This window comes from Nicotiana tabacum, chromosome 21, assembly GCF_000715075.1.
Source record: "Nicotiana tabacum cultivar K326 chromosome 21, ASM71507v2, whole genome shotgun sequence".
NCBI lineage: Eukaryota > Viridiplantae > Streptophyta > Magnoliopsida > Solanales > Solanaceae > Nicotiana > Nicotiana tabacum.
Genome location: NC_134100.1, coordinates 66353285 through 66368421, shown reverse-complemented (window position 1 = coordinate 66368421; position 15137 = coordinate 66353285). Strand labels below are relative to the sequence as shown.

Here is a 15137-nt window from a genome sequence, read left to right as displayed (position 1 = left end):
AATTTTTAAGTTTTCAAATGGAGCACTGATCAAGTAAGAATAAGGCATGCTCGCACGTCATATAGAAGCACTAATTCCTAGAAGTTAAAGAAGATGATATGCAATAATGGCTTATACAGTTAAAGTTGTACAACGAAGTATAACATATATTTAGTACAAGATAAGTATGATTAATCATCAATTTTATATATGTGAGTAATTAAAATAACTCATCGAGTTATAACTAATTAGAAAACTAACTTAGATACATGAATATAAGAGATAAAACATATTGACCTACATTGATTAATCTATATCATGCATCATTAGTTATAAATCAATTGAATATAGAATACGAAACGTCTTTGACCTATATATGTCACAAATTAAATATCGTAGCCCCATTGACCAAGCTGACTCAGAAAGGTTCTCATTTTAGATGATCTGATTAGTGCCAGGAGAGCTATCGGAAGCTCAAGGTTGCTTTGAGTACGTAGTGTTGGTGTTACCCATAGGTTTAGGAGCCTACATTGTGTATTGTGATGCTTCGCGCATTGGTTTTGGTGCGGTTTTAATGCAGGATAGTAGGGTGACTGCCTACGCGTCTTGATAGTTAAAGACCCATGAGAAGAATTATCTTATTCATGATTTGGAGTTAGCATCTACAGTGCATGCGCTTAAGATTTAGAGACACTACTTATATGGTGTATCATGTGAGGTTTACACTAATCAACGCAACCTCCAGCACTTGTTCAAGCAGAAGAATTTGAATTTGAGGTAGTATAGGTAGTTGGAGTTATTGAAACACTATGATATAACTATCTTGTATCATCCGAGGAAGAAAAATGTATTAGCAGACGACTTGAGTAGAAAGGCGAAGAATATGGGTAGTTTGGCATTTATTCTAGCTAAGGAGAGATCATTGACTATGGATTTTCAAGGCTTGGCTAACAAATATGGCATATTGGATATTTTCGAGCCTAGTAGAGCCCTTGTTTGTGTGGTGGCACAATCACCTTTGTTGGAGCGCATCAAATCTCGCCAGTATGATGATACACATTTGTTAATGTTGAAGGACACGTTGCAGCAAAGTGGTGCCAAAAAGGTATTCATTGGAGATGATGGTGTTATGCGACTACAAGTTCGGATTTGTGTTTCTAATGTTGATGGTATGAGGGAATTGATTCTTGAGGTGTCATGAATATGTATCGTAACTTGAAGCAGCATTACTGGTGTGGAAGATGAATAAGGGCATTGTTGGGCATATTTCATGATGTTTGAATTACCAGCAAGTGAAGTATGAATATCAGAAACCAGGTGGTTTAACTCAGAAGTTGGTTATAGCGGAGTGAAAGAGGGAGTGTATTACTATGGAATTTGTGGTAGGATTACCACATACTTTGAGGAAGTTCGATGCCATTTGGGTGGTTGTGGACTTATTGGCCAAGTCTGCACATTTCATTCCAGTGATGACTTCTTACACTTTAGAGAAATTGGGTCAAATCGCATCAGAGAGATTTTTTTATTTGCACAGTGTGCCCATTTCTATAATTTTGGAACATGGTACTCAGTTCACATCGCACTTTTGGAGAGCCATTCAGTAAGAGTTGGGCACGTAGGTGGAAGTTAGCACTGCATTCACCTGCAGACGGATGGACAGTCTGAGCACACTATTTAAATCCTTGAAGATATGTTGAGAACCTGTCTTATTGATTATGGAGTCCATCAAGAATAGTTTCTACCATTGGCGGAGTTTTCCAGCAACGACACCTATCAGTCCAGCATTCAGATGGCGCCGTATGAGGCTTTAAAAGGTAGATAGTGCAGTTCTCTATTAGTTGGTTCGAGACTAGTGAGGCTAGGATGTTGGGTACAATTTGGTCTATGATGCCTTAGATAAGGTGAAGTGGATTCAGGGTCGTCTTCGAATAACGTAGAGTAGGCAAAAGAGTTATACGGACAAGATGGTCCGTGATGTGGCATTTGTGAAATGTGAGAAAGTACATTTAAAGATTTCACCCATGAAGGGTATGATGAGATTTGGGAAGAAGGTTAAGTTGTGCCCAAGGTTCATTGGCCCGTTTGAGGTGTTAGAGAGAGTTAGGGATGTTGCTTATAGGCTTGCTTTGCCTCATAGTCTTTCGGGAGTTTATCTGATTTTTTATGTTTCTATGCTCCGAAAATATCATGACGATAAGTCGCATGTCTTGGACTTTAGCACAGTGAAGCTTGATGAGAATTTGACTTATGAAGAAGAGTTGGTGGCTATTGTAGATCGACAAGTGCGAAAGTTAAGATCTAAAGAAATTCTTTTCCTAAAAGTGTTTTGGAAAGGGAAGCCGATTGAGGAGGCTACTTGAGAGTCTAAGTCCGATATGAGGAGTAGATACCCATATTATTTTTTCCAGTTCAGGTACATTTTCATGTCCATTCAAAGACGAACATTTTTTTTAGAGAGGGAGAATATAATGACCTGATAGGTCATTTTGAGTTCTACCTTTCGGTTTTGTGATTTGAGACCTTGAATAGATTCATTTGATGATTTAAGACTTGTGTGCATGGTTCGTTTTGATTACCGGAAAGTTTAGATGTGTTTGACAAAGAAATCTTGATTTTAAAGTCCTAACATTATTGGAGTTGATCACGGTTAACATTCTTGGTAAAAGACCTTTGATCGGTGTTTTGATGACTCTTGTAGATTCGTATGATAATTTTGGACTTGTACATATGTTTGGTTTGGGTCCCGGTTGACCCAAAGTCATTTCGGCACTTATAGTTGAAAGTTGGAAGTTTGAGTTTATGAACATTTGAAAATTCTTGAGTTTCGATGTTTGATTCTTGATTTTAGATGTTATTTGATGTTTTGATCTTTCAAGCGAGTTTGTGTAAGTTTTATACGCTTGCTAGGATGTTTGGACTGGAGACTGGGGCATCAAGTTTGTTTCAAATTGATTTCAGGCATTTTTGGATGTCTTTTACTGTTTGTGAACTTTCAGGTATTGCACCTGTGGTGATCAGGTGCGAACTAAGGTCGCACCTACTTTCTGGAGGTGTGCAGGTGTGAGGCCGCTTGTACGGACGAGTGGCTCGCATCTGCGTGAATGGGGAACCTGGAAGCATATCGCACCTGCAATTTTGTGATGCCCAGGTGCGGAGCCGCATCTGCAAAGAGGCTCAGAGTTGGGACTAGTCCCATATGTGCACTTTTTGTCGCGGATGCATGCTCCCCATTTGTGAAGGTGTTGTCACACTTGTGACATCTGCACTGACATAGTGTTGCACCTACGTGCCATTTGGTCGTGCCTACAACTTCGATAGAAAATGGGATTTTAAATGTAGAAACTAGGACTTTTGATAGAAACTTAAGAAAGTAAATTTGGATATTTAGACCTCAATTTAAGGTCGAATCTTGATACAAAAGACATATTTGGACTCGGGGAGATTTGGAAACATTACTTGTATGGTGTGTCATGTAAGGCTTACATTGATCATCGGAGTCTTCAACACTTGTTCAAGCAAAAGAATTTAAATTTAAGGCAGTAGAGGTAGTTGGAGTTGTTGAAGGATTATGACATCACTATCTTATGTTATCGGGGAAAGATGAATATGGCAGCATATGCTTTGAGTAAAAAGGTGGAGAGTAGGGAAAGTTTGGAATATATTCCAGCTGTGGAGAGGTCGTTGGCTATAGATGTTTAGTCCTTGGCTAATAGATTGTGAGATTGGATATTTCCGAGCCTCGTAGAGTTCTTGCTTGTGTTGTAGAACAGTCATCCTTATTTTAGCACATTAAGGCTCGCTAGTATTATGATATTCATTTTCTTCTCCTTACGGACATGGTGTTGCGAGGTTGTGCTAAGTAGGTGGCCATTGGTGATGATGGTGTATTGCGACTTCATGGTCGGATTTGTGTTCCTAATGTAGATGTTTTAAGGGAGTTGATTCTTGAGGAGGCTAAGAGTTTGCAATATTCTATTTATCCAGGTGCCACGAAGATGTATTATGATTTGAAGCAGCATTATTGGTGGTAAAGGATGAAGAAGGATATTGTTGGACATGTTTTTGCAGTGTTTGAATTGTCAGCAGGTCAAGTATAAGCATTAGAAACCAGGTGCTTTGCTTCAGAAGATAGATATACCAGAGTGGAAGTGGGAGCGTATTGCTATAGACTTTGTAGTAGGATTGCCATGGACCCTGAAGAAGTTAGATATTTTTTGGGTCATTGTGGACAGATTGACCATGTCTGTACATTTTATTCCGGTCATGACTTCTTACACTTTAGAGAAGTTAGCATAGATCTACACTAGAGAGATTGTCCGATTGCATGGTATTCTTGTTTCTATCATTTTGGATCGGGGCACTTAATTCACATCGCACTTTTGGAGAGTTTTTTAAGTGAGCGTTGGGCATGCAGGTGGATTTTAGCATTGCATTTGACCCACAGATGGATGGGCGTTCAAGAAGACCATTCAGATCCTTGAGAATATGTTGAGAGCCTATGTTATTGATTTTGGAGGACAATGCATTCAATTTCTACCATGGGCGGACTTTTCTTGCAACCATACCTACCGGTCCAGTATCTAGATGGCTCCGTATAAGGCCTTATATAGGAGACGGTGTCGGTCTCCGATTGGTTGGTTTGAGCATTGTGAGGCTAAGTTATTGGGTAAAGATTTGGTTCTTGATGCTCTAAAGATGATGAGGTTGATTTAGGAGCGGCTTCATACATTGTAGTCGAGGCAGAAGAGTTATGCTGAAAGGTTCGTGATGTGGCTTTCATTGAAAGTAAAAAGGTTCTTCTTAGAGTTTCTCCTATGAAGGGTGTGATAAGGTTTGGCAAGAAGGGCAAGTTGAGCCTCATGTATATTAGTCCATTTGATGTTTTAGAGAGAGTTAATGAGGTGGCTCACATGCTTGCTTTTCCACCCAGCTTGTCGGGAGCTCATCTGGTATTCTATATTTCCATGCTTCAAAAGTATTATGAAGACAAGTCACTTATGTTAGATTTCAATTCAATGTAGTTGGATGAGAATCTGGATTATGAGGAAGAGTCAATGGTCATTTTGGATAGGCAGGTTCAGAAGTTTAGTTCGAAAGAGATTACATCAATGAAGGGGTCAACCGGTCAAGGAAGCAACTTGGAAGACCGAGCATGATATGCACAGCAGATATCTTCATCTTTTTGGCATTTCAGGTATAATTCTAAGCCCTTTCGAGGATGAACATTTGTTTAAAAAGGGTAGAATGTAACAATCTGGTTGGCTATTTTGTGCATTAGAGCCCTGCTCATCTATTTGATGCTTCCCATTGTTTGTTTGATATTTTATGAACTATGGGGATGGTTGGCTTAGTTTCGGAAAGGTTTGGACGTTAATTGGAACACTTAATTCTATTTTCGGAAGCTTAAGTTGTAAAAGTTGACCAAGTTTTAACTTTTGAGTAAACGAGCTCGGATTAGTAATTTGATGGCTCCAATAAGTTCGTGTGGTGATTTTGGACTAGGGTGTATGTTAGGATTTGAATTTGGAGATTCCTAGAAAATTTTGATTCTATTTTTTGAAAGTTGGTAATTTAAAGGATTGGAGAGTTCATAAGTTTGACCGGGAGTTGATTTTATCGGACTCCAGTTATGGTTTTAATACCTTAGATTGGTCCTAATGATTTATTGAAACTTGTGAGAAAAGTTTGATTGTAATCTAAAATATCTAAGTGTGATTCGGATGCTTTCAGCGAAGTTAGAATGTTTGAAAGTTAAAAGATGGATTTGATATTCAATTCTTTATTTTGTTATTGTTTATGATGTTTTGAGCCTTGGGATAAGTTTGGATTTGGTATAAAGTCTAGTTGGTATGATTGGACAAGGTCCGGGAGTGCTCGGGTGTGATTCGTGGTAGTTTCAGACCATTTTCTTATGTTTTGCAGTTGTTGGTGTGCTGGTGCAGGGTAGTGCTTCATGATCACAGAGTTGAGTCTCATAATCGCGGAGAAGGGGGTCTGGAAGGTGAGTTTTTGTCCATTGTGTTCGCATGCAGGTGGTCACGATCGCGGAGAGGTGTGGAGTTGGGCTATGCGATCGTGTGGAATTGACCGCGTTTGCGAAAAGGAATAGCATGGCTGGGGATTTTGTTCTATGCATTCGCGGAGGAGTAGAGTGGTTGTCTTTCGTGATTGCGGGTCTTTAGTTGAGATCCCATAGGTGTAATTTTCAAGCAGTAGTTTTGGTGCTTCTTGATCGCGAAGAGTATCCCTGGACAGATTATTTAAGATGAGAATTTCAGAATTTTTTTCTTTCTTTCATATTTTGAACCCTAGACTTGAAAACGAGCGATTTTCAAGGAGATTTTCATATAAAGCAAGAGGGTAAGAGATTTCTCCTCATTTGTGATTATATTTCAAGAGTCTACATGGATTTCTCACTCTTAAAATAAGGAATAAAGTATAGAAATTGAGATTTTTGGTATGAACTTAAGAGAATATTTTGGGGGTTTGATTATACAATTTGATCTCGATTTAGAATTAATCATATATTTTGAACCGTGGGGTTTTGAGTGAGATATATATATAATCAATTTTGGATTTCTAGCTCGGGGGCCGAGGTTAACTTTTGCTAACTTTTAAATTTTGGGTTAAAGATTGGATCTTTTTGTTATGGAATCAATTCCCAAAGCTTGTATTGACTCATTTAAGTACTATTTGACTAGATTCGAGTTGTTTGGAGTTGAGTTTAAAAGGAAAAGCAATTTTGGGAGGTTGAAGGTATTACTGGATGGAGTTAAGTCTCTTGTCTATCCCTGTAAGAGGGAATTCTCCCTATAAGTAATCTACTTTCTACTTGTTACTTGATTTAGGAGTCACATATATGCAAGGTGACGAGTGTATATGCGTAGCTAGGTTATGACCATATCCGTTACAGTTTGGCCTACGATTATCCCTTGTTTGGACTATGTGAATTTATTATCCATGTTTCATTAATTCTATGATTACTGATGGCTCATAATTATAATTTAGAAGCATGCTGAAGGTTATGACTTGTCAAATTTGGCATAAAGGATCATTTCTCTATGTTGAGCTTTCTTATTAAGCCGTAGTCATACACTTGTTTTATTTGACTCATGATTTGGTAGTTAAATTGTTTAATTCACTCTTGCTAAATATTATGATTAGAATCATGAATTGTGAAATTTCTCATTAAACTGTTATGATTAATTGGATTACATTATTAGCCATAGACATCTTTTAGCCATGTGAGTTTTTATCCACATTTCTATTGTTATATTTCGGTGTCTCTTAATTATATTATTTCATATACATGTGCATGGTTGGAGAGTTGGATATTGAGAAACGTTGAGGATTTTGGCACTTAGGACACTATGAACGGATATCGATTATTGGTAATTGATCATTAATTATGAAATGATCAATGCTTGGATATAGATCCGTCTCTCCGGAATTAGGTAATTACCCTTGCCATGTGAGCGTTAAAACCTGGATATGGTACTTGGTTTGGACACGTGGCATGTGTCAGGCACATGGAGAGGTATTGAGAAGGAATCTTTGGCATGCATATTTATGTATTTTTGACTCATGCAGTGACTTTATATAAATATTGGTTGATATACATCATGTGTTTATGCGAGGATTGAGGTATTTGATATCTGATTCGATCTCTTTATCTGCAAACCATGTCTAAATTCCATATGTATTGTGTCTTTAGCCCTTGTATGCATTTGGCGATTCCATATTTTACTTTGTATCTTATTTCTGCTTTTACCTGATTCTTGAACTGATAGTAAGTGTGGATATCGACCTCTTACCATCACTTCTTCGAGGCTCGACTTGATACTTACTAAGTACCGTAATTTTATACTCATACTACACTTCTGTATATTTTTGTGCAGCTTCTGAGATAGACATTAGTAGTATCCATCCAGAGGAATAAGAGTATTTTGATGGCAACTTCATGGTGAGCTGTTTACCTGATCCGATCCGCAGCACATGGAATCCTCTTTCCCTACTTAGCCATCTCCGTCTATATAATTGTTTTTTAGACAAATGTTATGGCACAAACCAAATCCTACTCTAGGCCACGATGGTGCCCAATGCTACCATTATGCAAGCCAACAATTAAATCAATACGTCAATAGTAAATCCAAAATGCATTTCGAAATAATTAATGAAATATAGCGTGAAAGTTCGTTCGTTTTCATAAAAAGTAAAGATGTTATTATTTTAAATATTCAAATGTGGCCAAAATATAAACCCGAAATCATAACAGATACAACCACGATCAAAAGTCTAAATCCTTAAAACCCGATATCACAAGTGCAATAGCATTTTCTAGGGAGTATAATACTAATACAACATCTGTGTAGAATATAAAATAGACAGGATAAAGTAAATGAATATGATGGAGACTCCGTGTGCTATGGATCGTGACATGAAATGCAGCTCACCATAAATTCCCCTCAATAGTTGCTCCTATGCGCCAAGATGATCACCAACTGAACCCGTCTCAGTATCTGCACAATTAGTTCAGAAGTGTAACATGAGTACGTAAATCAACGCGTACCTAGTAAGTATCTAAACTAACCCTAAAGAAGTAGTCATGAGGAGTCGACATTGACACTTACTAGTGGTCCAATAAATCAAGTATAACAAAAAAAATAGATATGAGGCATAGCAAGTAAAAATACAAAACAGATATAAGTGCATAATATGATCCACAACAGAAGAATAAACATGAAGTCCTCGATAACCGGATACTAGTTCGAATAGGATACATAATAGTCAACACTAGATAAATTATCACATCTCAAGTTAGGAAACTCACAGGTACACTGACTTCTTATCTAATTTTACGCACGATTCTGCCGAGGTGAGCGGCCCAATCCCATAAGAGTAATGGCACGATTTCCTGTCGTGGAGTGACCGATCCAATAATAGTACTGTATAGGCATTTAGCCCGATCTCATAATCGTGTACACTGCCGAGGGTCGTCCGACACGAACCGTAGATGCATCTCATAATACTGCTGATTTGACGGGTCACTGGTCCCACAAATATATATGTGAGTTATGAAATTTAAGAGACTTTCTTTAAATTTCGTACAACTCAAGATAAATCCGTATAAGAAAAGTGTAAGCTCCACGACTAACCAAGTAGCTCATCAAGTATTTAAGGTAGCAAGGTTTGGCACTCTATACAAGTCCAGTCTCAAGCTGAATATATTAATTAAAGCATGCAAGGATAACTCAAATAATACAATTAAAGCATGGCGTGAGTACAAGTCTACCAGAACCTAATGAAGAATTCTAGCATATTCATGTACACTCGTTACCTCATACGTGCGTAGCTCCAACAACATGTAGCAAATAAGTATAAAACCTATGGGGTAAATTTCCCCTCACAAGGTTAGACTTGAAACTTACCTCGCTCCGAAATTCGATAACCGACTCAAACGCATCTCTAGCACTTCAAACCAATGGCAAACGATCCGAAACTAGTCAAAACCGTGCAAACCAATCAAAATATACTCAATGACTCGTAACTAAATCAACTAGAAAAAATTTCCAACTCTACACGAAAAGTCAACCCCCGGGCCCACATACTCAAATTCTGAAATTTTTTGAAGATAAACATTACCCATAGAATCACGAACTCAAATATATAACTTATTTTCAATTCCATGTCCAATTTCGTGGTCAAAATCCAAAATTTCACTTCTTGGTTTTCTTCCCAAATCCCATAATTTCTACCAAATTTTATGTTAAACTCCATAAACAATCCATGTATTTAACTCACAATGAGTAGGAATCACATACCTTATGATATATGAAAAAAATGGTCTTCAAGAATCACCCCAAATCGCCCTACATGTGCTCCAAGAACTTAAAAGTGAAGAAATGAACTCAAAATCTCGAATATTTAATACACCTGAAAGGCCTCTTTCTTCGCGAGCATGGTTAAAAAATATTCCAGTATCATTTTCTTCATCGCGATCGCGGCCAAGAAGCCCCTCGACCGCGGTGTACAAATTATCTTTTCATCTTCACAGACATCCTTCGGTATAATGGCTATAACCTTTTGTACAAATTTTCAAATGACCAACGGTTTAATTTTCTGCAAACTAGATTCAAAGAGCTACAACTGTTATTTTTATATTATCTTTAAATTCCTTATAGATTGCAAGATATAAGCTCCCAAAGTTAGACCACTCATAGCAGAAATTCTTTCTACGTGATCACGACCCTACCTTCCGCGATCGCGATTCACAAGGCCTGGAATGCATTTTGCTCTTCGCGATCGTGACCCAGACTTCCACAGTCGCGATTCACACCCCTGACATCAGCTATCAGCATTTCAAAAATGCCTAAAAGTGGTCTGAAACCACCCCAAAACTCACCCGAGATCTGAGGAACTCCGTCCAATTATTCTAACATGTTTATATACCCTATGTAAACTTGTCCAATGGCTTGAAACGCCACGAATCGACGATCAAAATCTTCTCTTAACTTTCAAATATTAAAACTTCATGAACGCGCCCGAATCACACTTAGACATTCCAGATTGCGACCAAACTTCACACACAAGTTCCAATCAACTAAATGAACCTATCCAAGGTCCCGGAACACCGCTCGGAGTCCGATAACCCCAAAGTATACTCTAAGTCAAACTTAGCTAATTCAAAACCTTCTAAAATGCAAACTTCCGATAATAAGCGCCAAATTACTACCAGGCCATCCGATACTCAACCCGAATATACGCCCAAGTCCTAAATCACCTTAAGAGCCTATAGGAACCTTCAAATTTTGATTCTGAGGGAGTTTACTCAAAAGTCAAATATTGGTCAATTCTTCCAACTTAAGGCTTCTAAGTTGAGAATTATTCTTCTAAATCAACTTCGAACTTCTCGAACTTCTCAAATATCAAAACCAACTACACACACAAGTCATAATACATAAAGGGAAGCTACTCAAGGTCTTAAACCATCTAACGGCATGCTAGAGATCAAAACGACCGATCGGGTCATTACATTCTCCCCCACTTAAACATACGTTCATCCTTGAACGTGCCAAGAACCGTTCCAAAATTGCCAAAACCACTGTATAACTCCTCGGGTACCTATATGTTCCATCATAATCCATATGAGCACATTAGCTCAATCCAGATGGAAGATCATTCCTGCTTCCTTAGCCTACAAGCCTTAGAACCAAATTCCAACATCCGAAATTCCTATAAGGTCCAGTTCTTGCATAGTTACACCGTATCAATCTAACAAATATGTACCAAAACATGATCATACACCCATGATGTAGTCGCACAATGCACCGCATAATTCATTTGCCCATTGTAACATCCTCCAACCACAATAGTTGCAAATTTACGGACCTAATGCATGTAATATACCCATGACCCATAAGAATCCTATTCCAACCTCACAATTCTGCAATGATGATAGAGATGTGAAGAATCTCATAATATCCCATCAAAACAATAAATCATGGAGTTCCTCCGCACTATTGCTGCTTTCTGAATCGTTTAGTGACATTTTCCCTCCAACATACATTATACAAATACATTTGCGCTGATTTCAGGTCCAACAACATTGTCTCACCCAGTACAAGTTGCTCGGTCGACAAGCCACATCAAAACCGTCTAAAATATCATACGACATCATCAACGTGCCAACAAACCACAATTCGACTATGACCATTAAGGAAAAGCGAACCCGAGTACCGAACTATCCAGCCCGCGTAACGAATAAAATAGCCAAACAAATACTATGAACCTATCTCAAAGATGAGAAACTAAACACACAAAATAAGTATAAGGAACCGTACCCAACATCTCACTGTTGCGGTGTGCAACCCGATCCACACGTGATGCTGTTGCGGCGCACAACCCGATCCACACGTGATACTATTACGGCTCGCAACCCAATTTAAACATCATACTCATGGTAGCGTGCCACCCGATCCATACATAACAATCAATAAGAGAATACTCATTGATCCAAAATGCTCATATTCACTGGACACGCATATCAACTACAAGCACGCCAAGTGCATAAACATAACTTTGGGAAGACGAATAGCACCATGCACTACGAAGGCCAAGCACGACTAAGGTGCAATAAATAATTCAGCATCTCGAGAGTCATCTCGCTCATATAAAACCACAAGCTACACAGGATCACAACACGTGTGTGAATAATCAAGCCACCTCACAACCAACATGGCATAAAAGAGTAACACATGAAATAGATGAGGGCAGGAATAACATCCACCATGCTCGAAGGCTCATCCTTAAGCAATGCTATGCTGAATAAGTATATCTGATTTGGTGTAGAATATAAATTTACATTAGGTTTACCCACGGACCTCAAAGTCGATTCCGATCATACTAAAATAGGTCAATCACCTCCAAAGATCCATAATGACCCTATCCATGACACATACGATCAACCGTCAAATTCGGAACAAACTTCCACAGTTTGCAACAACAGGAATAGTGTGTTTCTCAGACATAAACCCTTCAATCAGTGACACTACCAGAATCTTCATACCTGATTTCAATCTCTACCAGTTAAATGATTGACACGTCACACTTACACAATCGTCTCGTGGGAGATACTCCCACAACCTTCCGCACCAGGTAGCAAAATCTACACATCCATGGCTACCAATCGTACTAAAATGTAATGCAAATCAAGAATCTGTAAATCAATACAGAATTCCTCTTCCACAGAACACCATTCTTAGGTGACAAAACAATAGCGCCAGCATACTCTGAACATCTGAAATCTTCCCTCCACTCCTCCGAGCTCGTGACATCTCTTTCTAATCTGAACCGCAACCTTGATCCTTCAACGCCTCTCTAGCACCTCAAACCAATGCCAAACGATCTGAAACTAGTCAAAGAACGTGCAAACCAATCAAAATATACTTAATGACTCGTAATTAAATCAACTAAAAACAATTCTCAACTCTACACGGAAAGTCAACAAAGTCAACCCCGAGCTCACATAAACGGATACTAAAAATTCTCGAAGATAAACATTACCCATAGCACCACGAACTCAAATACATAATTTTTTTTAAATTTCATATCCAATTTCATGGTCAAAATCCAAAAATACTACTTTTAGGGTTTCTTCCAAATTTCCATAATTTCTACTAATTTTTATGTTAAAATCCATATATAATTCATGTATTTAACTCACAATAAGAAGGAATTACTTACCTTATAATATATGGTGAAAATGGTCTTTAAGAATCACCCCAAATCTCCTTACATTTGCTCCAAGCACTTAAAAGTAAAAAAAAAAATTTAAAATCCCAAAATCGAATGTTTAATACACCTGACATGCCTCCTTCTTCGCGATCGCGCCAAGAATTCCCATGATCGGGATGTACAAATTTTGTTTTTCTCTTCACAGACACCCTTATGTATAATAGCTATAACATTTTGTAAAAAATTCCAAATGATAAACAGTTTATTTTTCTGAAAATTAGATTCAAAGATCTACAACTTTCATATTTGGATCATCTCCAAATTCCTTATAGATTGCAAGATATAAGTTTCCGAAATCAAACCACTGTTAGTAGAAATTCCTTCTACGCAATCGCGACCCTACCTTCCACGATCGCGATTCTCAAGGCTTGGAATGCATTTTGCTCTTTGCCATCGCGGTCCATACCTCCGGATCGCGACTCACACCCCTAACATCAGTTATCAGCAGTTCAAAAGGCCTAAAGTGGTCCGAAACTACCCCAAAACTCACCCGAGATCCGAGGAACTCCGTTCAATCATTCTAACAAGTTTATATACCATATGTAAACTTCTCCAAAGGCACGAAACGCCACGAATAACATCAAAATCACGAATCGATGATCAAAATTTTCTCTTAACTTTCAAACATTGAAACTTTGCCGAACGCATCTGAATCACACTTTAGACATTCCGGATTATGACCAAACTTCACACACAAGTTCCAATTAACTAAATGAACTTATCTAAGGTCCCGGAACACCGCCCGGAGTCTGATAATACCAAAGTCTACTCTAAGTCAAACTTAGCTAATTTAAAACCTTCTAAAATATAAACTTCCGATAATAAGCACCAAATCACTTCCGGACTATCCAATACTCAACCCGAACAAACGTCCAAGTCCTAAATTACCTTACGAACCTATAGGAACCTTCAAATCCCGATTCCGAGGTCATTTACTCAAAAGTCAAATATTGGTCAATTCTTCAAAATTAAGGCTTCCTATTTGAGAATTATTCTTCCAAATCAACTCTGAACTTCTCGAAAATCAAAACCATCTATACGCGCAAGTCATAATACATAAAGGAAAGCTACTCAAGGGCTCAAACCGCCGAACGACATGCTAAAACTCAAAACGAGCGGTCAGGTCGTTACATGTTATTGTCAGTTGAGACTATATACTTTGATTAGATTCTTGTGATATTATGACACTGGATTTTGGGCGTTAGTTAGATAGTTGTGTGGTCGTGTTTTGACTCTGTCTTGGATATTTGTATATCATAATGCTTTTTTGAGACTTGTTCCGCTTTCATATCTTTATCATATCTCTGTTAATAATTTAATAATTGAATTCTATTATTGTTTTTTAGTGTTGGCTTGCCTAGAAAGTGAGTTAGGCGCCATCACGAACTTTGGTGATTTTGGGTCGTAACAATGTATGATCGTCCTAGATTCATTTAGAAGCATTCATATAGATGCTACTTTGCGCACATCATTTTTATATATGAACATGGAGAATGAGTTATGTTTCGATTATCTTGTTTACGAAGTATGTTTATTCTACCTCTGGTTTGTATACATTGTTGTTATATATGTTGTTCTTGGATATTTTCGGTGACTTCATACTATTATGAACTGTTCAGGTTAAAAAGATGAGTATCACATTTTTGTTAAAACCTCGCCACTACTTCTTGAAGGTTAGACATTTCGTTTTCTTAATTTTCAAAAACACAAACAAATAAAAGAAAAAAAAAATAGAGGTCATTTCCCTAATTCAAAACTTATGGGTCCTTTGGTTAAATCTTCTCTTGATTTCCCCTTTCCAATCAAAAGCAACGGAAAATAAGTGTAGTAAAAATTGAAGCGGGAAAAGTCAGTGTCACTGCTCA

The 15137-nt window shown here is 37.9% G+C and overlaps 1 protein-coding gene across 1 annotated transcript; it reads left to right on the top strand.

Annotated features, from left to right (window-relative positions):
• Window positions 1-1943: 1943 nt before the first annotated feature.
• On the top strand, window positions 1944-2339 carry LOC142175272 (uncharacterized). The gene has a single exon (XM_075241857.1). The coding sequence runs from the start codon at window positions 1944-1946 to the stop codon at window positions 2337-2339; it is 396 nt and encodes a 131-aa protein (XP_075097958.1).
• Window positions 2340-15137: the final 12798 nt, after the last annotated feature.